The sequence below is a fragment of the Rhipicephalus sanguineus genome, chromosome 4, assembly GCF_013339695.2.
Source record: "Rhipicephalus sanguineus isolate Rsan-2018 chromosome 4, BIME_Rsan_1.4, whole genome shotgun sequence".
Classification (NCBI taxonomy): Eukaryota; Metazoa; Arthropoda; class Arachnida; order Ixodida; family Ixodidae; genus Rhipicephalus; species Rhipicephalus sanguineus.
In genome coordinates, this window is record NC_051179.1 from 211,052,554 (window position 1) to 211,077,476 (window position 24,923).

Below are 24,923 nucleotides of genomic sequence, written 5' to 3' on the forward strand. Positions count from 1 at the left end.
CACTACAACTTCGGAGTCAGTTATTCTAAACACATTCAGGTCATTAATCCCCATAAACATTCGCCTAGTGAGGCTCATATGGGTTCCAGGTCATCGTGGAATTTGTAAACGAGATGGCTGACTCACTCGCGAGAGTATCCCTTGAAGGCCCAGTTTTGTCCGTTATGCCTCCTACAGCTTATGTCACAGCGGTGAGGTTCAGAAAATTTTCTCTTATGGAAGATTCAGAAAAGATTAAAATACCAAATTCAGAATATTCACACTTGCAATTTGCGTGGAATAATAAATGGTGTCCCACGCGTAAATTGGAAGTATCCATCACAAAATTAAGATGTCGTATTCCACCGCTTAATTTCTACTTAAACAGGTCTGGTCTGGTCCCATCCCCTCTGTGTCCCAACTGTAACGAACCCGAAAATATCGACCATTATCTTCTAAGATGCCACCGTTTTAAAAACCAAAGAAAAAAAATGCTTTGAAATTTTATTTAAAAAATTAGGAATATCACTAAGTACTCTAAATATCCTCTCCTTTGGGGCTGCTTCATTGGAATTCAGTAAAAGGAACGTCTGCGGGGCCCTCTGCGAATTCCTGATTGACACGATGAGATTACCTTGCTAATCCTTTGTTTATCAATTTATGGTTTCCCATCCCCTTTTCCCGAATACAAATTCTTATTTATTTCGTTATTCCTTTTCTCTTATCACGAGAATCACCTTATTCTACTTGAAAAATGCCACCTTTCCCTTTCCCTGATTTTCTTTTTTAACCCAAGGTTTCAATTGACTGTAACCGCCGGCTTCTTGGCCAATCCCCCGGTGTGGGTGTGAGCCAAATGCAAGGAGCAAGCAAGCAAGCTCTCTCTAAAGAATTATAACATTTATAAAACCACTCAAGTCTTGGCCAATCCCCCACAGTGGGTGTGAGCCAAAGTTGCAGGTGAACAAGAACAAGATGCGCTCTCCAAAAGCAAGCCGTCGTTCTCTGCCTGTCGTCAAGACGGCGAGCAGCACGGCTTTACCCCGGCAAGCTGAGCGGCGACGTACGAGCAAGACAACGAAAACACGCAGACCTACGAGCGACGCCGTGCGAGTGGTCAGCGACGGCGAGAAAGGGCCGCCAGAGCCAAGACGCCATGAGATGAGCAAGCCCGCTTTGCCAGCGTCTGCTGCGCGTCGCTTCGCGGTAAGCGACCTTCTAGCTGACAAGTCCACATACAAATAGATGAAGACATGCGGGTTTGTGCTGATGCGATAAAGCTCCGAAAAGAAAACATTGATCACGAAACGATGGAAATGCTCTTAATGGCGCTATTTCAGCAGTTCTACAAAGGCTGTCGGCTATTATTCTCAGTGTAAAATAATAGATGACGATGCGTTTTCGCCGCAATAGCCACAAAGGCTACATTGTGCCAGCTATACTGCTCGCCAAAAGAAAAAAACTGAGAAAACGAAACCATGTTTTACAGATTACTTGAAATAGCAATGGTCTCTAAAGACCGAGATACGTCGTCCTACGAACAGAGTGCATCCTCTGATAGTATGAAAAAAATTGTAGGGGTGAGAAAGTGTTGTACTATGGATGGTAAAATCGATGAACGATTAATCGATTAAAGAAGCACCGTCAATCCATTAATCATAATCGATGTTCGCCGTTCAGTTAATCGAATTCATCTATTGAAACTCTTCAATTAATCGATTATGGCACCCCCCCCCCCCCCCCGCTCCGACACCGCCCCTTGGCATGAGTTCGAGGCGAGCGATGCCGAGACGCAGAAGTTGCGCGCAGCTGCTCTTTTTCACTAGAACACACATTTGTACGCTAGTAGAACGATACCAAAGCCGGCGGCAGCCCTATCCCATAGATGCAGAAATGAACTCGCCCTGGTCTCCGTCGCCTACAGCGTCTACCTCCAAGCCCTGCCCAAGGCTTCAAGCCCTGGAAGGAGGCGGCCCCACATGGACGATGCAGAGATACACTTGACCGCTTCTCATCGATCACAGCCTACTGCATTCACCTCCTCTCGCCTCCCTTTCTTATATCGTGTGCTGATTAACCGTCGGCAAAGTGCACGTGATGCTTGCATGCTATATTGCGCTATTATTACGTTTTGGTGTGTATACTGTTTTCTTTGTCATGTCATAATGGCGAGCAATTGCAAGAGGAGCACGGTGTGGACGTTGTTCACAGAAGATTAAGAAACGACGACTGTGATGTGTGATACAGGTGGTAAGCATTACTTGAAGCCAGCTGCGGAAACTCTTTAGATATCGCCTGCTTCTCGCCCACTTTATTAATGTATCAAAGAGTCATCCTCCAAAGAAAAATGGTCATGACTAAAATTACAATGTTGAAGACCCCGTTCCCGAAGACACAAATCCGCCTCTTCAGATAAGTTATCGGTATCTCGCCACATAGCCAAGATCTTTTGTATAACTTATCTTGAAAATCAGGTCGCTCTTCAATTATCAAAGCGATTTTTATGTTTCAAAATGCTGGACTGTTGTTAATTCGTATTCGTTCAATAAACTGCGTCCTTTTCGCAGGACCTCTTCCTGGGTCCCTGTGTTTTCGGCGCTACGGCTTTATTTAATGAAAGCAGCACGGCGGTGCGCCAAAGCTCAACAGCGAAGTTTGTTGTTTTCTGTAGATTTCAGACGTGCTAACGCATTGTCTAGTTGCTTAATTTGTTTGTGTTCGTTTTCGGCTCCACGCTGTTTCATCGTGTTTGATCGCACAAACTCAGCTCTCCTTGACTTTGATAAACTAGCAATTTGCTTCGCCTGCAGTGTCTATGGCAACTTTCTTGGGTATTTATTTAACTCTCAGGTCCACCATGGTGGCTCAGTGGTTACGGCGCTCGGCTGCTAACCCGAAGGAAGCGGGTTCGGACGCGGCGGTCGCATTTCGCTGGACGCAGAATGGTAGAGGCCCGTGCGCTGTGCAGTGTAGTGAACGTTAAAGAACACCAGATTGCCAAAATTTCTGGAGCCCTCCATTTCAGCGTCCCTCATAATCATATCGTGGTTTTGGGACGTAAAACCCCACATATTATTAGTATGTAACTCTCAGGTTTTATTTTTGTTTTTTCTTGTTTAACTGCACTATACAGTGGTCCAAGAGGTTCCACATTGTAATGTGCGTTGTTTATTTCTTGACTGGTTCTTATTGCCATTATTTTACTCCTGAGCACATAAAAGATTATTGTTTACCAATGAATGAAAGAGAGAAAATATATTACAAGGCAGGGAGAGTGGCCTGAGCTTTATAGTACGACCAGGCCTCCTACACTGCGCTGGGGAAAATGCAGCGGCCGAAATAGTGAGAAGTATGATGATGAAGTATGATTTATTGTCTGCCTATAGCGCATATACCCTTTTCAGGATTGTAAAGCTAGCTTTCCTTCGATGCAGTTAGTCCAGTTCATAGCAGTTAGTTAGTCACTTCCGCAAACGCGTGTACAAGCGCAGTTTGCTTGCGCTATGACGCGGAAAATGTAGACTCAGCTCTATTGAAATAAGCACACATCATGGACAAACCCAGGACTTGCAACTACGACCTCGTCTCCACTTGAAGCACAACAGGTGCCGCCTTTACTTCGGCGAATATGCAGCGCAAGGAAGCGCTCTCGTGGATTATGAAAATAGTCTAACAGACCCTGGAGAAAAGCAGCTTTCAATTAATGCTTGCACTCCTAACGTCAGCCAGCCTATAGAGGCTCCCGTCTTACGCGAAAGGACAGTCGCGAAATACAGTGTGTTCTAATGAGAACTAACAGACAAAAAAGCCAAGGAAACTATAGGGGATGTATCTGTAGTAACTAAATGTAAATGTGAAGAAAGTATAGTGGACGAAAAGGTAACTTGCCGCTGGCAGGGACCGAACCTACGACCTTCGAATAACAGTCTGATGATCTACCAACTTAGCTACAGCGGCGGTCATCCCCCGGTCCACTTTATGGGGTATATATGTTTTCTTTGTGCTTAACAAAGAAAAACCAACCCTTAAAGCTCCTTTCTTCGTTTTTATGTTCTAATGTCTGATACATTAGACACGCTCACAGTTCGGGCTCCTCGGTGGTCTAGTGTTTGCGGTGCTCGACTGCTGACCGAAGGTCGCGAATCCTGGCTGCGGCGGCCGCTTTTTCGGTGGAAGCGAATATGCTTGAGGGGCGTGTACTTAGATTTAAGTGCACATTTAAGAAGCCCAGGTGGTCGAAGGTTCCAGAGCCCTCCAATACGCGGTCTCTCATAATCATCTCGTGGTTTTGGAACGTAAGACACCGGGTAATTATATTAATAATAATATTAATAAGTCGTCTGTTGAGGCCAGTATGTCGCTGTGCAATCTCGCAAGGGTGACCTCAAAAAAGAGATCACGTCAGTCTGCAATTATAGTTTTAACGAGGGCTTCCACAATATCTAACGTACAAACGGAGAAAAGATGGCGTTCCTACGAGTGCGAGCGTCTTATTTACTTCCTCTTTATCTCTGCTTTGCCTTTCGCGGGATTTCGCCACGCTGCATGTTTCCGGTGCGTCTTTTGGCCACCGTGGTAGCCAACAACGCCTCCGATTTCGGTGCGCTCGAGGAGGTAGGCTTCGACGAAATACGACCTGCGGCGGAATCGTCCATGGATGATGGCCACTGATCCTTCACTCCGTGACATCACCCAAAGACGACGGGCCCTGTAACCATTGGGGAAAGTGCGAATTCTCACGAAGGCGCAAATGCGCACATGTGATCTCTAGCGCGCCTGATAGAAAGACTACGGTCGAGATCAAACACAAACAATGCCTCTCGACAATGAGATACCTTTTTTAAAGCACCCATCGAAAATATCGATTAATCGATTAACACATCGCATAGAAATCAATTATTCGATGAAAGGCTAATCGACGAATGATTAACGATTAATCGATTAAAAAATTTTATTGACCATCCCTATGTTGTACTGTTCGAAAGAATGCTTTCTTTCTCGAGTGCGGGACATCTTTTTAAATGTGAGTGTCGGTAAGATGTTCTTTGTATTGTTCCTGTTTGGTTTCTGATCTCCTCTTAGAAATATTCTGTCCCGCATACCTTCGTTTGTTCCTGCCCTTTGTGAGCAAATACACTTCAACCGAAGTCACATGCAAAGTGGCGTGGCTTGTGCAAAACAATTGCGATTATGCAAGTAAAAAACGAACACAGCGCTATTCACGTCAAAATGCACTTACCATGTGGTCCAGCAAAATAATATACTTTCGATAAGCAACGTTTCCTCGCCATTATACCGAACAGATTCCCATTTGCACTCATTCAATTTCTGTGTTGAGTGATGGATTAAATCCACATACAATTAAAACATGCTCGTCGTTTCCTTAGCTTCCCTACAGGATGTACATTTTTTTGTCTTCTTCAGCGAATCTCGCTTTATAATACGCGTTCTAAGGCAACCCGATCTCACTTCAAACAGTAAGGCGCTCCCCTTGAATAATCAAAAATGCCTTCCTCTTTTTTTCCGCGCTTTCGGTAGTTACTCAGAGCCGTTTTTTTTCTTCATCACTTCTGTCGAATAAATCCTCTCAGCCTCTCTGGCCTTTCGCTTAACGCTTTTTTTGCCACATCGCTTACACTGCCAGCCGATATTTACTGGCGAGCCTCCTAGTCCTTTCTCCACTGTGTGTCGACGCTCTTTATATACAATACCGGAACACTTTGTCCGCCCATCTACTCTTTCATATTCCTTAGCATCTCTTGGAACCTTATTTTGCTCTGAGCTTCCCTCGCCTCAAATTCTGCCCATCCCATATCCCCTTTTACAGCCTCATTATAGTCGTCTTCCCGTGAGCGCCCGAAGCGAAGAACATCCCACAGTCATGTGATTCACATCAATTCTTTATTGCACCTCGACTTCATGCACCACCACACTGAGTTCCCAAATATAATCCCCGGAACAATTACACCTTTCCACAGACCTAGAATCACCTCGTACATATTGTAATCCCCATAAATCTCTGTGCTCCATTATTGCAGCTTCCTCTTTCCCTTTGCTGAATTTTCATAATATCACCCTCATTACCCATAGTTCGAGGTACTTGTGTGCTCTTACCCTCGGTTTCCTGATCCTCTGATATGACCTCATGATCAGGATCGCTGAATACCATCAATCCACATTTTGTTACACTAATCCTAGTCCAGAGCTTCGGCTTCAAGTCCGCGGTCAAAGCGCCCCATGCCAAAGATACGGAGATGTCCATGGGGCCATGTGTTGCTATGGGCTCTTATGTCTTGTGGCAGTAAAAGGGCCCCAAGTAAGTAAGCAAGCGTAAGTAAAACACTTTGTTTACAGTAGGGAATCTACGAAGCTCAATGCAGTGGCAAGCGCTAAAGGCAAACGAGCCTGACAAAGGCCCCTCTCCCTCCTCAGTTCGTGACAGATCACATGCTTCGTGTTCAGCGCAGTCAACAAAAATTGCAATACATCAGCTTCAGAAAATGCACAGTTAGCAGCTTACGAGAGCACACATAAAATAATTCACGAACAAAAGAAAAAGTTACACAACGTCTTTCAACAATCGTAGAGAAGTGGTCGCGCACGGCAAGATACACAACTAAACGATAAACGAAACAATTCGCAATGCCCATAGACTGTCGCGCCACCGAGCGGAATTCAGGAGCGTCCTCTCGAGGAGGGTTAGTAGACGACAAAATGGTGGCACTATGCAGTCGCTCCCTTGTTCGGCTGTGCTAGCCTCAGTGTTAACGCGTTGGCAAGAAAGGAACACTACGACTTTGCATGTATCCTGCATCAGCGAACAAACCGGGCCCTCCGTGACACGAGAAATCTGATTCGTTCTTGCGAGACGCGAAGTTTTCGTGAAAATACGTCGCAACTCGCGCTTTCAATGCTAACCCACAGTGTACACATACTATCAGCTTCGCGAGGCTTTCTGTAGCCACGTAGGCAAGTTAAATGTTATCGTCCGACATATTCAGTTGAAGCTCACCCTTTTACTTGCATATATATTGGTCAGTGTTTCTTATACTGCATGAGTCCATAACACTACGCGGGAGGGAGGTCGCGCGGGCTCGCGATGTGCTCATGTATAACTGAGCGATCTCAGTTGGCGATACATTAAATAGGGCCTCCATCCTTTGTCAGCAAAGCGCTGTTACGAATCATGCGAGCGACGTTTCAATCATTCGAGGACGCGTCTGCTCGACGCCTTTCGTGGAGCGAACGCTTTCCATCCACGCCGTCCTTCGCCAGTGTGTTGGGTTTCATAGCCACCGCTGCGCCGCTTGTTTTTGTACGTTTGTTGATAGGTGGCAGCACACTGCAAGCGATTTGCTTGTTGACCGGTCTGAGAGCAAAACGTTCTCCGCGCCCAGACGTCTCTCTAATTGTAAACGTGGTGACGCGGAGTGGTCGAAGTCGTTCGGCGGAGGAAATTCTTCAGATTGCTTTCAGCAGTGATGTTGAAAGAAACCATCTTGACGACGAGGATTTTTCACTGGACGTAGAAGACTGTGAAAGCACCGAGAGTGATAGCGACGATGAACCACCAGCTGCTAACTCACGACGAGCGAGTTGCACTTCACGTCCCCTCCTGCGTTAATGTTCTTTCACGCTCGTAACTCGTAAGTCACTTTGATTGTATTTAATGTATAATATCCTTGAGCGAGATCGAAATAAAAGCATAGTTCCTCTTGTGCATTGCATGTATCATAATTATTGTGGATATTATATGAGCGCCGCATGCCGCCAACACGCTCGAGCTCGACCAGCGAAGCGAAATGGTTAGAGCGATGGATCGTGCAGTCACGGCCACAATCCACGCCTCTCGGCTAACTTCTTCGACGTTGCAAAAAGGACACGTGTCCATTCTTTTCAATATTCATATTTCGATTGTTGCTGATCGAGACTGCCACATTGCGAGTGAAGTGAATTGCACACGGCTACAGTCTCAGCATGGCTTGTGACACAAGCGCTACTGAATGGCATGTTAAATGCTTGTGTTCCGTTGAAGACGTAACTCCGCGTTTCCGACAGCGCAACTAATGACGAAGGGTATTATCACAGAACACTTTTATGTTGCAAGCCATCATCACGCGCCGCAGCGATGGCGCTACTCGCTGGCGACCTACTACTGCGGCAAATCCGTCAGCAGGCTCGGTTTACGTACTACCCTCGGAGTGCCGTTCAGCTCATACGTCAATTCTAGTTCATACGGGTTTATGTAGCACGCACAGGATTTTCGCAAAGCATCGTTATGCACGGTAACGGAGCTGAAACATACCTTTCACTTCGCCAGCAAATAATTAGGTGGCGAGTACTTAGCACTTTCCATGGTTTGGGAAGTATTTTAGTCTCATATCCATTTCAGCGCAGCTCATGACTTCATCCGGTGAAAGTGGCATGTCCGTACGTCCGCACGTCCTATCTTTTCCTATGCTAACAGACGGGTTGACCCTCCTCCTGGCGCCATGTTGAAAAGCACGGCGCGCCACCTATAGTTCGCGGGCATTGCGAATATAAATGCAAAGAATGAGAAACGCAGAATGCATGAGGAGCATTGTCAGTGCATTGCAAGTGCATTATACATGGAAATACTCAGACTACTAATCGTGAGCGCTTTAAGGGGACACTATAGGCAAATAACAATGTTTGACAAAGGTAACAAAAGTCATGTTTGAGAATGTCGGAAACGTCAGATTACAACAGCAGGGATCTATAATCGAGAAATCAAGGTATATCTAGGACACGACATGCGCACACCAGTGGGACCTTTTGGAATGACCCGATGACGTCGAGGTCCCTAGGCAATTAATCACTAGTACCAAAATACTTATAATAAAAGATAACATTCATACATTACAAGGACGTAATGAAGCGTGCTTTGTGTGTTTCTCTTTCATTCATTGAAGCAAGGACTTAGTGTTACCATGGCAGTTCAGAAGTTCAGTTTTCGCGGGCTGCGCTCCGCTCACATGGTGCGATAGTTTTGGCTCGCGCAGTCCCATCTCAAGGGCAGTTTCATTATCGCATATTGCTGCGCGGGCTTTACTGGCTCGCCAAAACTCGCTCTAACTGCAATTTAGAGATAATGCCGCGTCGGTTGTAATGTCTGCTGCAGCAACGAAATCAACGACTTTTCAGTCGGCGCCACGGAGGGAACTCGTACGCTCGAAGTGCCGCACTTATACGAATGTGGGGATGAACAACAACAAAATCGACTCATGTGCCCACTGCATTTTCGTGCAGATGATTACGAATCAGCCGTAACGTAAGCAAGTCGTGTAACCCGCTCCTCAAAGTACTGCTTCCCCACATCGCTGTTTCGTGGGTCTGTCTGGACGCGGCATGTCCATGTAAAGGGAAATGGAAGAGTAAAGAAAAGGTTTCAATGTTTTAAAAAAGCAAAACTATTATTAGGAAGAGCTACATATTATGTCGTGGCTGTTTTTCGTGAAAGGTTCCTCTCCGCGTCTCAAGCTAAATGAGTCGTCAGGCGCCTTCTGCACGACCTCCTCGGAGGGCATGAGCATTGGACCGACGTGTATCACACAAGTGAAGGCTGCGCACCACAGATTCGCGGTTATACATGAGTCGATCGTGTCGCATTTCGGCCGGCCCGGCGCACCAGCGGCGTAACCAAAGGCTCACTGAACGGCGCCAGCACAAATACACACACGCTCATGGGCGGCCGTATTCCCGCACTGACGGCCGAAATCGGCATGCAGCTTCCCGACTCTACACAGCAGTGTCCGAGTATCAAGCGCTTCCGCGGAAACAGCGCACCGCAATGCAAGCAGCAGCGGCCAGCAAAACATGCATCACAAAGTATTCTTCGTCCGTTTCCAGTGGAGGCGCAGTGTTTACCAGATAACGGAAGGTGCTGGCGTATCGCCCGCTAAAGCGGCTTTTGGGGTGAGCTTACGTCCCGAGTTTATGAGAGGCGGGCGGTTCGAATTGAGCTAGCAGTATGCGGACTACGAAAACGTGATTTTCCTTAAAATAAGCATTTCCCTTGGCACCTAACAATCACTACGAGGTTTCTGGAATGGTATTTCAGAAGTCCACGCCCAGTTGTATTTTACCTTTAGTGTCCCTTTAAGCATTGGTAATGGCATGGAAATGAGCCGGTTAATGTCGATACAATATACATGTCGTTATTAATAGTTTATTTTTAAGGCAGCAATAATAGCTTCCAAGTTTTAGTCGGTCTCCAAGAATATTCAAAACACAAGCTATCTGGTATGCAGGCGCATCATTTTGCATAATTAGTTCTCTTTTAGGTTCTCGTTCCTTTCGTTGTCTAAAGAGGTTGTGTGGTCTTTCGGTGCAGCATTGTTCATATGGTCATTATTTTACTGTGTTGAATTACCTGGAGCAATTTAAAATAGCACAACTGATCCACCCCTGAGCCTGCAATGTTGATTAAGAATGGAGGAGTCGATGCCCCTTGCACTTTTCGAAGCAGCGCAGTATATTTTTTTGCGTCGCAAGAAGTCCATAGTAATTCCTTTACGATGCCATTCCCAGACTAATATTACGTATATTTTCGTAGAATGTAAAAGTGCATAGTACATACTTATTTTAACCTTAGTGGGGATTGTGTGTACTGACTATAGGTCGGCAAACTCACTTACGAGTCGACTCGCTTAGACTCACGTCTCGACGTGAGTCCGGGTGAGTAGAATTTTTGTGAGTCTGAGTCCGAGTGAGTTCGGTCGAGGAAAATTTTGATGAGTCCCAAGTCAGAGTGAGCCCTAAGGGCAAATATATGACATGAGGACTCTGAGCGAGCTCCACATTTTAATTTATTTATTATTTATTTATTTATTTATTATATTTATTATTTATTTATTATTTTCATACTCTCAGGGCCCGAGGGCATTACAGAGAGGAGCGGTCTGAGAACAATACGTCAATAACTGTTATTTTGAAGGCGCAGATTCTTCGATTGCAGCAATAGAGACAGAAGGTGGTTCCAGTCACTGCTGTTTGCGGCAAAAAAGAAGCATTTTCTGGCGACCTATGGTCCTATCTACTCACCTTCAGCATTACTATCAGCCTTATGTCGGCTCACGTCCCTATACGTGAGTATGCGTTTATACTCACGTATACTCACACATACTTCAACGCGCTACCGTTCATACGTCAGCTCAATAATTATTTATCAGAGGCGTGAGTTGCTGAAGGAGAGGGGGAGGAGGTGCCTTGACCTTCCCCCGCAAACGTTTTCACGGGAAGTTACTGATAAAAATATCTCGTGTGAGTCATTTCTTTCAATAAAAGGTCCTTATTGAATTGCAAACTCTGATAACTCGTATTTGAAGATACGAGATCAAAGGTGCTAAGTAGAGCCCGATTATGCGAGATATTGGTGCTAAAGAGCATTGACACTATGGTAGGATAAGCTAATTATAGGCTAACGGACTCATGAATCGATTCACTCAGACTCACTCAGACTCAGATCGAGCCGTGAGTCTGAGTCTGAGTGAGTCCGAGTGAATTATATGTTGGTGAGTCCGAGTCCGAAAGAGCCCGGTTGAGAAAAATTATAGTGAGTCTGAGTCCGAGTGAGTCCGGATGAGAAAAAGTTTGGTGAGTCTGAGTCCGAGTGAACCCTAAGGGCAAGATATGTTTCGTGAGTGAGTCTGAGTGAGCTCCACATGTTTTCCCGACCCATGTGCTGACTGCTTTGTAAAAACAACTCAATGTTCGCGCTAATGCGGTAATCAGGTGATTCACATGAGTTGTCCAGTTTAAATCAAGCAGGAATTGCAAAACAAGAAATATTTGTTCCCTAACGTGCGTAACACAATTTCCTGCCAATATCACACTTATTTTGCTTATAGGTTTGTTTATAGGTGAGAATATCATCTGTTTCTTTCGCAGTTAGTCGCAGATTATATAGTCTTGCCCAATTTGAGAGATGCTTCGAATAATTATATACACGGGGCTCAAGTTTGTATTCTGCAAGTATCGTTTTGCTTCTACGCAGCGACCTACCCTCGATGAGTCTGAGCTATCACACCTGCTGTCAAAGAAGAGAAACTACGTGCACACTGTCGCCCTGATCGGCTGCTCTCTCGCCTCTGTCGTTGCCTGCGTCATCATCCTACTCCTCATCCCTGTCCATGGCAACAGCCCCGAGGTGCACGTGTGGTCAGAGAACGTGTGCACTACGCGTGCCTGCGACCGACAGGCGCGCTTCCTCCACGAGACCATGCAGCCATCGGCGGACACCTGCCGCGAGTTCAGCATCCTCATGTGCGGCCGTTGGACACACGATCACGCCGTCGCCACCGATGTGGACGCCCTGCTGAGGGAAAGCGCACTCCAACAAGACGCCAGGTTCCTGCGAAATCACACGGGCAGGTTCGACGCAACTCGGGAAGCACGCCGCATGTTGCACTCTTGTCTAGAGCAGCAGTCCGATCAAAAAGCGCACCGGGCTGCTCTTCGCACTTTCCGCGATTTTCTCCGCGATCGTGGCCTGCCCTGGCCCAACAAACCGACCGGAGAGCGGCACCCTTTCGACGTGCTTCTCGACCTGAGTATCAACTGGCGCATCGACCTGTGGTTTGGCGTGCGCCTACGCAGAAATGGGCTGCGCAGAATACAATTTAAGGAGACTCCAGTCGCGTTGTCGACGATGTTGAGGGCCCGAACATGCAGACGAGCGTCAAAACCGTGGCCGAGGTGATGTTTTACGCCGAAGCTGTCGGCGGCGGCCTCCAGTACACGAAACTGAGAGCAAAACGTGTATCCAGTACTCATACGCACGTCCTGCTATCATTCAGGAACATTTCGTGCCTCAACCCGAGGCTGAAGCGGCTGCGCATCACGCTATTAGCGAAAGTGGAAGAATGGGCGCCGGCGGTCACGTCTTCGCAGTGGCTCGCTTTCCTTCGAAAGCATTTGGGCGAGACTTTGAACGTTCATGCGTACACAGAAATTCTGATCGACAGCCTTGAACACTTTACAGTGATTGGAGGCCTGTTGAACAAGTTCGGAGCAAATGAGCTGCTCAATGTGATCGGGTGGTGGATGGTGCGTCTCTTCGCCGATCTCGGTGCGCTAGCGGTGGACAACGACGACCACGCGCAGGCCTTTTCACCCGTTGCTTGCCAGAGACGAGTGGATGCTTGCTACGGTCCAGCAGTGACGGCTGAGATGGTACAACAGTACTGGACGCCAGAACACGCAAAGGCCGTGAATGACATCTTCACCGCCGTCCAACACGAGGCTTTCATTTTGGTTCAACGGCTGTCGTGGATGGGCGCAGTAAGCAAGAAGCAGGTCATTCGCAAGCTGCATGCACTAAAGGTGACCCTCACGAGTATTCGCTGAAATGCCTGCTTTGCTTAATAACTTCGCACACTAGGCGAAATTCATGTCCCATTTACAACGCTTTCCTGTAACTCCTCTTCGGTGCTGGTTTGTCGCTCTCGATAACGTCCGCACTCACGATTGGCTAAGTTGGTTTCTGACGAACGACGTGTGGGAATAAGAGTTTTATGTGCGCGCAAATACGCTGTATTTAAGGACGTTTTCTACCAAGGAAAAGCTATGGTAGTGGAGCTTTCGCAGTTGTGTGCTGCGCAAAGAATTCGGTTCAACTTCTCCATCTCTGTGTGTGTCAGTTTAATTTTTTCAAAGGGAAGTGCTTTACTGTTTGAAGCGAGGTCGGGTGCCTTAGCACGCGTAGTTGTAAAGCGAAATTCAGTAAAGAAGAAGAAAAATGTACATACTGTGGGAAAGCTAAGGAAACGACGAAGCATGTTCTGCAGCCTTGGGTTTCAGGGACCACAGTGTAAAGGTAAACACGTCCGCGATAGACATAAGAGACGGTTAGAAGATTGCATGGTGGGGGAAAAATAGAGAGAGAAGACAAAAATAAATACTTGGAAAAACAAGGTCAATCTGCCGCAAGGGGCAGAGAGATGGGTTGTGAATTTCTTTTTCCATAGTAAGATTGATTTAACTGAACTAGACAAGGCATTAGACCGACAAGGCATTAGCTCGGTGGCGCACAGGTCACCACCCCCTTATAAAGGGGACGCTGATAGGATTTCTCCTTCCATCCTTGCTTTTGTTATTCCATGCTTCAAGCGACAGACGGCTCCGATCGTCTCCTCGTAACTTTCTTGTCAGCCTGCTGGCAATGCTGCTCGTTCTCTGGGTCCTCTGCATATCGACCGGCTGTCATAGATTCACGTGACTACATAGCTAGCCTACGTGCACATTGAGCCTCCCGTGTCCGAGCGACATGGGAGGCCGGGCCGCCCTCGTGGACTTCTTACAAGCGCAGGCGTGGGCTAGCGCTTTTAGCTTTTAGGTGTCACTATGCTACAATTTCAGATTTTTAGGGACCGAAAAATACCTTTCTTGATTTTACGAACTTCCCTGTTTAAGGAAATAATTCTAATTAGACACTACTTATGGACTTTAGACCTCTGTCAAGCGCGTATCTTCGGAAGCTTGACTATGATGTAATTTTATGTAATTATCGCGCCAAACATGCTTTTTCCGGTCTGCAATCACCGCAGTACCCTCGAAGTGCCGATATTGTCTCGGTGTATGTACATTCTGACAGACTAACAATAGTAGATATTCTAACCTGGCTCGACACACTATTATTAGAGCTTAAGAGAGCCTGTTCTGGTATGAAGGGGATTGGTGACGAATGGTGTTTGGCAGGGCCCATTGCGCAAAGCAAACGTTCACACATTCGGCTCCCTGCCTGTTGCTGTCGGCTTATTTTAGTTGCACCGACAAACTGCAGTGGCAAAGTGTTGCCACCGATTTTTCCCCATGTAATCACCTGCAAGGAGGGAAATGATACTATGTGCATGTGCGAAACTTGCAAGATGAAAATTTTACAACTGTAATATATTTAAAGCACCGATCAGTTAATATATTTTTCTTCCTTTGCAACAAGTATTTACAAGCGTGCAGGTACGCGTAGGTGCGCGAAAACTTTTGAGGAGTCAAAAGATAAAAGGGCACAGTTTCGCCGCAAGGACGAAGCAATTAATGCGATAGCAAGAAATTTGAATATCAGAGGAAGAACGGCAAGCAGCTAGAAACTTGCTGCGCGCTGCTCAAGCACAAAGGGTGCAGGAAAAGAAAACACACAAGGCGAGTGCGAACTAACAACTGTCACAGCTCGACACTTGCAGTGCGCTGCTCAAACACAAAGAAGGACGCACGAAAAGAACGCACAGGTATACACAGGACATGCGCGAATTGTCACAGTTGTTACTTCAACTATAGCCCCTACTTTGGCTCTTCTAGCTAGCAGATCACTCCTTTCGCAAACGCGGCCGCTGCAGTGAGCAAAGTGACCTTCGTGCGGTCTATAGCTTCAATGTAAACTTTTGCGGTGAAAGCACAAGACGCACAAAACTCTCCCTCAACAGATAATCGCGCGAGCACGGTCGACCACGCCTTGTATGTCAAAGTACAAGTCGGAGGCACACATCCAAACTCCTGCGAAACACTAGAGAGTTTTAGAATTGGGGACCCAAGAAATTTGTGAGGCGCCAGGATGCATGTGCAGAACGCAAGCCACTCTCGGACTCTTGCGTTCTCGTTGTCCCAAGACCCTGAAGCGCCTTCCTTGGGGCGGCACACAAAACCGAAGAGCGCGCGACCGCAAGGGAAGGAAATGAAGACGGCGCTTGGCAGTGGCACGTGAAGCCACGGCTCGCGCTTCCCGCTGGCGTCGATACTGGTCACTAAAATAAAACTTCATTTGGGTCTAGTCGGTGCATATTCCTGAGGCTAAAATTACAGCGCAAACGCACTTCTTTGTCCTTCTTACTTATTCTTTACTTCTTTGGCCCTGCACCTATCTGAATATGATTGCATATCTCCGCGTATCTAATACACTATCATCCTTGTTACAAGTTTCGGTTTATAGCTATTATTTTGTGCGCATGTGCGGCAAGGTTGCCTTGAGCTTATATATTCATTGGCGTATGAAAGAATAAAGCAGTTGTTAGTCAGCGCTTGTGTTGTACGTTTCTTTTATTCGTGGGTGTCTTGTGCGTTTGCGTTTTTTCCTCGGGATTCTAGACACGGTGTAAGATATATATACTGTGATTCTGGTTCAGCCGTCTCGTTTCTTCCCTCCTGTGGCCTAAGCCTACACGAACCAGAGCGTTCCCTCTAGCTCGATCTCTGGCCGACTGGCCACGAGTGGCGCGGCACTACAACCCCAAAATGGAAAACTAGCGTGGGTCGCCAGCGATAGGACGCAAACGCAGCGCTGGCAACGATGCAGCATGGCCCCCGTCACACATAATTTTATTTTCGCCACGTGTGGCGACCCGTGCGTTTCACCTAACGCCGCTTGCGTTTGTATTCTGCCATTCGCATCCTGGGAAATGAATCTGGCATGGCGAAATTGTCTAAGGCAACGCGCTGCGGAATGAGAGGTCGCAGGTTCGCGCGCTTCGGAATTTTCTTCTTCCTAGTTATTTTTATTTGTGGTTTTTATTTATATATACATACATATACATATACGGGACATGACGGTGACGGCAAAAATCCGCCGAGAGTGTCCATATAATTGCTATCGCAATAAAAATGCGGATTATTGCTAGCTTGAAGGGGTTGTCCTAAATCCAGTGATTTCAGTAAGCGAAACATTGGCAACGTGCAGCAAAATTTCATGCTCTTACTTTTGTTACCTCTTATTCGATGTGATCGCGTTAAGCGAGACGCTCTCCGCACTGTCGCGAGAGACATGAGCTTGCAGATTGGCATGAATCATGCGTAAAAGCGACCACGCCAGGCGAATAAAGCAGTTCAGTAGAGAGGACAGTGATGCAATTTTCCTCACTGCTTTATATAAGCCATTCCCGGTAAATCAGAAGTCGATGCCGCTTCCTGTTAATCCAATGAACACTGAGTTTAAATCGCTAGATCAAAACAGACAGCACGCAGTAAGTGTCCCCTGTCGTTTTCGCGCAGCTGAACTTCTGGCCCCATTCGTCGGACGAGCTGTTGATGGAAGGGGCGTACAGTGGATTCCCTGAGCGTGAACCGCTCTACATCGAGCACTGGCTGAAGGCGAAAGAAGCCATGCGTTCTCTTCTGGGCACCGAGGCCGGTGAGCTCCTCGACCGGATACCGACCGCCGCCTGGGACGCCCTGATCGAGTACGACTACTGGGGCAACGCGGTTGCCGTGTCGATGGCCACGCTGCAGGAGCCCGTCTTCTCGCGCAGCTTCCCGCAGACCATCAACTATGCCGGCCTCGGCACGATGTTCGCGAGTGCGCTTGTCCAGGCCTTTGACGCAAGGGTGAGATCGGTTCCTCTTCCTCCAAGAATCTAAGTTTGGTGGCTCCGCAGGTCACCGCCCAGCCAGTGGCTTAGCCGGGGGGGGGGGGCACACCGGGCCCGTGCCCCCATCCGAATTTTTTTATTCCCATGGGATACAGAGCACAAAACAACACTCGACCTCACTTATCTGCCCAGACCCAATGTTGGATCAAGGAGGTGCCGCCCCCCCACCCGAAAAAAATTTCTGCTTACGCCACTGCGCCCAAGGGGACAAGCTAGCTTCCTTCCATTCATTCTAAGCATTCCATCTGCGCGGTGTAAAGGCAACGTGCAGTGGTTAGTAGAAGTAGCGGCTGTTTAATGTTCCTACATCTGCTGCCGATGCCACTCGCTACACGTTGTCTCGCTCAAACATGCTAAATGAGATATTCCACGGCAGGTATACATATGTACTACATGCTGCAGGCGTAGCCAGTGAGCGGAAATGGAAGGGGAGATACGTTCGTTCAAGCTTTCTCGCCATTTTTCAGTTTGTATGTAGATATCCATGCAGATTTGTGAACTGAACGCATACATGCACATACATACAGAAAGGCCGCTACCCCCCCCCCCCCTTCCCCCTGAAATAAATCCTCGCTACGCCTCTGTATGAGCAAAATCTAAAAAGGCTTTCTTAGATACAGAAAAAAATGGCATCATAAAACATTCAGCTTGTTCTACACTGTACAATTCCTGACATCGCTTGGCTGTTTGATCCGGCGCTGCTATCAATATCGAATTCTTGAGCACACATTGTCAATAGCGCGGAACTACTATAAGCATGTAGGATTGTAAGCATAGAAGCGAATGCACGATTACTTAAATGGCAAGCATATGCGCAGATCTTAGGCCAACGTACAGGCGCACTTATTTCGCTGACGCACCAATATCACTCCACGGCATGATGCACCAAACTCTCTTGAACAGGATCAATGTACGCACTGACACCAAACCGTAAGGGTGGCTTTATGCTTCAACAAAACTTCGGTTGGGCCTAGTTGGTAAATAACTTTCTTTCAAGGTGAAAACCTGAGCGCAAACCAGGATGGACCACAAGAAAGTGCTTGTCTCATTTCTTCTTTGTCGTCCGTCCTGGTTCGCGCTGAAGTTTTCGCCTTCAACGGCTTCCCATGCCAATATATTGCACCATTATTGCTTTCGTTGGCTGGATTCGTCTTCTAAGGGGAACAGCGCGCAAGGACGTAAAACAAAGAAGGGCAACAAGGAACAGCGCGCGCTGTTGTTTTCCCTTATTCGCATTATGTCTTTGTGCGCTCTTTTCCTTAGAACTATGTAGCGACTTGCCCACGCCTTCACTGTGTTGCAGGATTTGTCTATGTGCAGTCGCGGCGTCAAACGTTCAGAAACCGCTACGTCTGAGAAAACTTTGCATTTCCCAGATATCTGTGACTGTATTCGGTCGAATTGCACAGTACATGTTCTTAGCGCGTTTTAGAACAACCCGGAAATCAAAATGTAAGGTTGCCTGCCGAGGCAGCGGGAATATTCAGCTTTGTGTATCGTGATCTCTAAACTTTTGACGCTCACTGCACAATCCACACCACAACGCCTCGTTGGTCTCGGTGGCGGGCGACGAGCATCTCTGTCAAAAACGATATGTATAGTATGTTCCTTGCCTATAAATCAACAGGTGACAGTAACCTGAAGAGATGGCGGACTGCGGGAGCAAAAATTTATTTTCAATGACGAACACGGACGGGCTACCACACGTTTCATGTAATTCATTGTAAAGGGTCGGAAGACGAGGGAGGAGCAGAGAACGCCGAGGTAATTTAATCAGTGTCTCGTAAGAGCACACGTTGCTCATGTGTTCGTTCTTAAAAAGCAAGACGTTAATGCATCGATCCAAGTGCGGCGTCTAGTTATATTTGATAACTACTAGAGCTCCAGAAATGGGTCTAGACATAAATTGCTACTGTAAAGTAGTTTAAGGAATTCAAATCCCTATTTCTTTCTCGAATGGTGGAATATTGTTGTTCATACGTTCGGTAGGGCAGTCACGTGTTCAAGCTTTCTTCTCTCAAGGCTATTGATATTATATGCTTCCTTATTGCTAGCGAACACACACAAACCACGACATAGAAAGAGACTGGACAACCGCAATATGGAAGCAAACAATCAATACCAACTAGCCCAGCTTAATGCATTCACGAGTTATTGATATTAGTTTGTTGTGTACGGATCTCAAACTATACATGCATACTCCAGCTTGGGCATAATCAGTGACAGGTATAGCTTAGCTAACGGTCACGCCTTCTGTCCCGAACTCCTGACTTTCCTTCGTCAGGGCACATGCTAGCGCGAGATGCCTTTCAGCTGTTTCGAGCAGCTTGGAGGTGCAGGCAGTGTCACTCATCGTCGCCAGGTGACGCAATTTCAGTGTTCAACTGCGCGTGCACTACTATCGCAAAAATGTGCAAGATGTTGCCTTATGGGTTGTGGGTATTGGGCTTACAGCGTCCGGTCGGTAGTCAGAGCAAGGACGACGGATGCTTCAAGGTACAACAAACAACGATTTATTTGCGACTACGGCTCATACAAAAAGGCCGGCCCAGGGACGTGGGACAGGGAGGCGAAGTCTATATGAGCTGAGGCAGCAGCAATCGGCCAGCGCGGGTGGCAGCGTCTACATTCGCGCCAGCCAAGGGACCTCTCCCTCGGCAGCACGCAGACTGTCTCATTTAAACCGCGCAGGTGGGCCACGCGCACCGCCACTGCGCCGCACGCGGCGCTATCTCGAGATGGCCGGTGTGCGTGGTTCCCCCAGGGTGTCTTGAAATTCTACAACCGTGAGCGGAGCTTCAAATGGCGGGGGATTTAAAAAAATTAAGCGGGCAAAGTTTTTTTTCCTATCAATGTGCATTTGGAAACGAGGGAAATGGCAGTTTCTGCGTGCCCGAAGAATTAAAGAGTAAAAATTTCGTGCAGGGAATTATGCTGGAGCATGCGGAGGACCAGCGGCCCCTGCTAGACAATAGCACGCGGGAAGTGCTGTTGAAACGGCTGGCTTGCAGCGACCCGGCGTCCGAGCTTGCAGCCGCGTCCTTCTTCAAGGCCGCGTGGCGATCACCATCTGCGCCGCGGGGCCTTACTGTGAACGGAGTCGCACGGCCCGCCGACCAGGTCTTCTTTATGGCCCAGTGCCGCCTGTTGTGCGGAAGCGCTGACGCACAGCGCTTCTGCAGTGGAGGACTTCCGCAGATCGACGCTTTCGCCAGGGCGTACGGCTGTCCCCAGCAGCAAGCGAAAAATGAAGAAACATCCTGCCTATTCTTCGCATGAAATATTCGCGAAAAAAAGCTCCCGAACATTTCATAGGAGGATCTAACAGAACGCATTCTGCTGTTTAGAGACACGAGAATATGTCAATCATAATTATTACGCTATTCAAATATATATATCCTTATGGTAAACACGCATATTGGTCGTCGTATAAGTACTACAGGCTCGTGTGGAGATTTCGGGGCCTTTGTTGGACATCCCGGTTAAGATTTTAGTGCCGCCTCCTCCTCGCCTGTGTGTCTGTGAGCGGGCGCACGCCCGCGCTGTCCAATATTTTTGTGTTTTGTGCTTGTATGTTGTGTGTGCGCACACATATTTCACTAGTTTCTTTCTAAAAAATTACACCATCTCCCGCTCAAGGGAACCATGTGTGGATGCGAAGCAGCGGGGAGATGGTTCGTTTGAGCGGAAGATGCGTAAGTTTTTTCGCTTGCTTTCTCGAGCCTGTGCCTTCCTCTGGCGTAGAATCAGCACTGTCTTCCAGTCTCCATCCAGCTCCCGCTGCGTGGAACTGCCGGCGTCCGAAGTGTTCGACTCCCGCAAAGTCACAAAATCATGTGCGTCGGCCTCTCTGCAGTCCATGCCATTGGTGTCATCGTGGAATTCTTCAGCGAGGGAAGGAGAGCACGAGCGCCCCGCGTCTAGAGCCACAGAAGCAGAGGCGGCCGTCGGCCGCTCGTGCCACGTCAAGACGCCGGAGGCGTCGCTGCTGCCTACTCGTCGCTAGAGTCACTGGAAAATCAGAGTACCGCAAAGGTAGGCTGCACGCGGGCAACATTGGGTGGCGGCGGCCATGTCCCTTCCAGAGCGTCCGGCGCGTTGCTAGTGTGTGTTGAGAAGTGACCGATCTTTCAGCCTCAGTGCCGTGTTACGCTCGGCAGAACGGCATTATGTGTGTGTGTTTCTTCAAGAGGATATTAGAAGTGATTTCGAGTCATCAACAGGTATGGAGCGACTGCGCGGTTAGCGGTGTAACTAATCAAACGTACGGCGAATGTTGCCATGTGCTCGCGAACTCTCTTGATGGCTTCATCGGTCTCTTTTCGTGTCACGCCCGGGCGTGTTCGCTAGCTCCGGATCTGTAAACATAGTTGCATTAGGGCAGTGACATCGTGCGAGATGCCATTTACTTCGACATTTGGTGAATCTTGACTGTTTGCGCTAGCGTCGCAGTAGGTGTTCAGGTTCACTGCATTCGAGAACGTTATCGAACAACATCGAGAACATTCAACCGATTCAACATTGCGTCCTTCGACTGATCGCTGACGCATCGCTTGCTTGCGCACCGTGCTTGCTGTTCAACTGGTTGATATGTGTAATAGAAGTTGTGCGTGTACGGTAATTGGAAGTTGTGCGCGACGTCTTGATTCAGAACGCCAGCAGCCGAACGCACGGGCGAATCGGCGTGCGGTAGGTAAGGTTCATCTTATCTTACGATACGTAGAAAATAGGCCATCAAAAATGATTGACATCACTACCTGATTGTTTCATTTCCTATGTCTTGTCTCCTTAATTTTCCCAACGTTGCAATTAATTTGCAAATATTTTGCTGTGTTCCGACAAACAGTTCTTTTTTTGGCGTTGCCAGCGCGTAAACAGCTGGGGTTCGGTTTCTGCACTGCTGCACTTTTTTTCATTCTGCATTCTTATTAAAACTTCCTCGGCACGGTGCTTTATGTTCTTTTGATCAGAAATAGCACATCCCGGAATTTTTAAAGCGCATGCTACTGCAACACAGTATGTATATAGACCTAGGGCTCGCATAAAATCAACTCCCTCAATGCGTGGGATCTGCTTTTTTTTTTTTTGGCTGTAACCATTTCTCACCAACTATATAGTATTTTAAGGGTACGCTCGGTGCAATGCAGCATTAGCAGCATTTTTTTGCAACAAGTTTAAAAATACGCTTGATAACATTGTCTTATACTAAGTTTATCAACAGAGTTCCATGCTTCTGTTTTGTGCAATGCCAAAGATCATGGCACAATTGCCTTCAAGGTATACCAGTAAACAGTTATTATTTTAATAAATGTTTGATTTCGCTCTCGTCCGTGACACGCGTATAACTCGGATAGCATATGTAATTTGTTCAACAGATCGAGATATAAAGAGCCGAGCAAATAGAAAGGTATGTAGTTTTCAATATTGCTGATCATAACGAACCGAAGAGGTGAAGTATCCTGTCGCGTAAGATCTTTTCCAGCAAGTTAGTGTAGTTCACTGCAGGAAGGAGTGTTATTCAAGGGGGGCGAATTCTTTCAGGCCAACTATGCAGCCACGTAGAACGGCGCTCTTTGACATTAATTTTCCCACACGGCAAACGAGATTCCCAGAGTAGCTCACCAGTAACGTTCGACTGATGGTGAGCTACTCTCTTTTGGCATCTGCATGCAGTGGCGTAGCCAGGGGGTGGCACACCGGGCCCGTGCCCCCCCCCTCCCCCGCGCGAAAAAAAATGTCTGCTTACGCCTCTATCTGCATGACGCGTTATAAAAGCGACGAAGTACTTCTGGGGACCGTGGTACTGCTAAATGTCCGGCCACGCTCTGCATTGAACGCGCCTGCACCCAAAGCGCTTGGAAGGGATATGGCGGCGAGAGGTCACGTGATGCGAGTAAGCCAATCGCGTCGGCGGCGGCGCGCGGAAAACAGATGCGATACTCTGAAATTTTTCCAGTGACTCTACTCGTCGCACTTTACTCGTCGCAGGAGATAATAAGGCGCGCGAAGAGAGAGGAGGAGGAGACGCGCATACGCTGACGCTCATCGCGGCGTTGCGCAGGAGAGAATGAGGTGCGCGAGAGGCGGGGGAAGGGGAAGCGTAGGAGAAGAGAGAGAGGGGGAGGGAACGCGCATGAGAAGTGGAGCGCGGACGCCACGGGATCAAGCTCGCTCATAAGATGCTTCGCATCTTAAAGCCAAATCGGCTATAAGCGCAATTGGGAAGAAAGCATCTGTTTGTTACTGATAATATAATCCAGCCCCTCCAACATTTTTTTTCTCTTCATGACATCAAAGCACCTAACACCCGCATTGTAGTGAAAATATGGTTAGGCTATACATCATCCGGTATTCAGGAGTAATTGTAGGATTTGCACTTACAGGTGACGCAACGCTTGTGTTTGGCTCACTTTGAATGGAATAATTAATTTGGGCCTAACTCGGCAGCATAAATAACTTGGAGGACGCTTGAGCTTCACCTTGAAGAGTAGAACGCCTTAGCGTAATCGGGCACTGGGCGCATCGCCTTCAACCGTGCCGCAAGGAAAGGAACGCTTGTGCGCTTAACATTGGCCGTTTCAAACAAACTATCCTAAGAATACCTAATGCAAATACAGCTGCGAAGTGCCCACTACGCCATAATTCTTCCTTTTGCAAATTGGTGATGTACCCACTACGCGTCCGTAATGTGCCACGCGTACGTGCGCGCAGCTGCACATTTTGTAATGGTGGGTAGCTTTAAGTCACCCACGCGTTGCGCAATTGACATGTTTTGACGCCTGGTGCGATTCTAAAATTCTGCCACGCAATATTGCATGCGTTGAGGAGACCCCTCCACTACATGACATATTGTCACGTGGTCGTGACGTCGACGAAGACAGCAGTCGGCGTTTGTAGGATGAAACTGTTTATTTGGCCGAACTTGTGGCCGGAAAATGAGAACTAGAACTACAGCAATGCACGCTGTACAATGATAGCGGCGAACAGGGCGTCGTCCGTCGATCAACTGACAAGCGGTCACGCGCGTCGGCTTTTATACAGGCGCTATCGAACTTTCCAGCAATATCGCTGGTGGCGGCGTAATCTCGAGACAAAGCTGGAACATTCGCGTGCGGGGCGCAATCTTAACAAACCGATCTACTACAATCGCGACGCTTCTAGAACACTACTTCGCGGACAGCGTCGAGCGTTGATAACCGTCTCTGCCGGTCAAACCCGAATACATCAAAACAAGACAAGAAGTGGGCGTGGCAATATACTTAACGGTTTTTAACGAAGCAGTTTCAAGCACTGGCGTAGCCCTGTGGTAGAACACCTGCTTGCCACGCAGAAGGCCTGGGTTAGATTATCACTTGGACCGAACATTTTTACTACTCAATCATTTGCACCTATCTCGAATTTTCGCTGACGGACAAGGCCGATTTTTCGCTCACAACCAGCGACGCCGACACCGACGCCGACACCAAAATTTCTGCGACACGAGCTCTCTAACGCTATCGCGTTCAAAGCCTAAATAACAGCGTTTGAACGATGTCGCAATGCTATGCGATAAAACTAACTACATAAACT

At 47.6% G+C, this 24,923-nt stretch overlaps 1 protein-coding gene across 1 annotated transcript; it reads left to right on the forward strand.

Moving 5' to 3' along the window:
• The first annotated feature begins 4,524 nt into the window (after positions 1-4,524).
• On the forward strand, positions 4,525-20,633 carry LOC125758379 (neprilysin-2-like). The gene is made up of 5 exons (XM_049415481.1): positions 4,525-4,593; positions 11,996-12,583; positions 12,673-13,323; positions 16,978-17,310; positions 20,280-20,633. The coding sequence occupies exons 1-5, from the start codon at positions 4,525-4,527 to the stop codon at positions 20,631-20,633; spliced, it is 1,995 nt and encodes a 664-aa protein (XP_049271438.1).
• The last annotated feature ends 4,290 nt before the right edge of the window (positions 20,634-24,923 follow it).

Coding starts and splice junctions, on each gene's coding strand:
- LOC125758379 (XM_049415481.1), top strand. CDS start 4,525: ATGTTTCCGGTGCGTCTTTTGGCCACCGTGGTAGCCAACAACGCCTCC. Junction 4,594..11,995: donor ATTTCGGTGCGCTCGAGGAG/GTAGGCTTCGAC, acceptor GCTTCTACGCAG/CGACCTACCCTCGATGAGTC. Junction 17,311..20,279: donor TCCAGGCCTTTGACGCAAGG/GTGAGATCGGTT, acceptor AATTTCGTGCAG/GGAATTATGCTGGAGCATGC.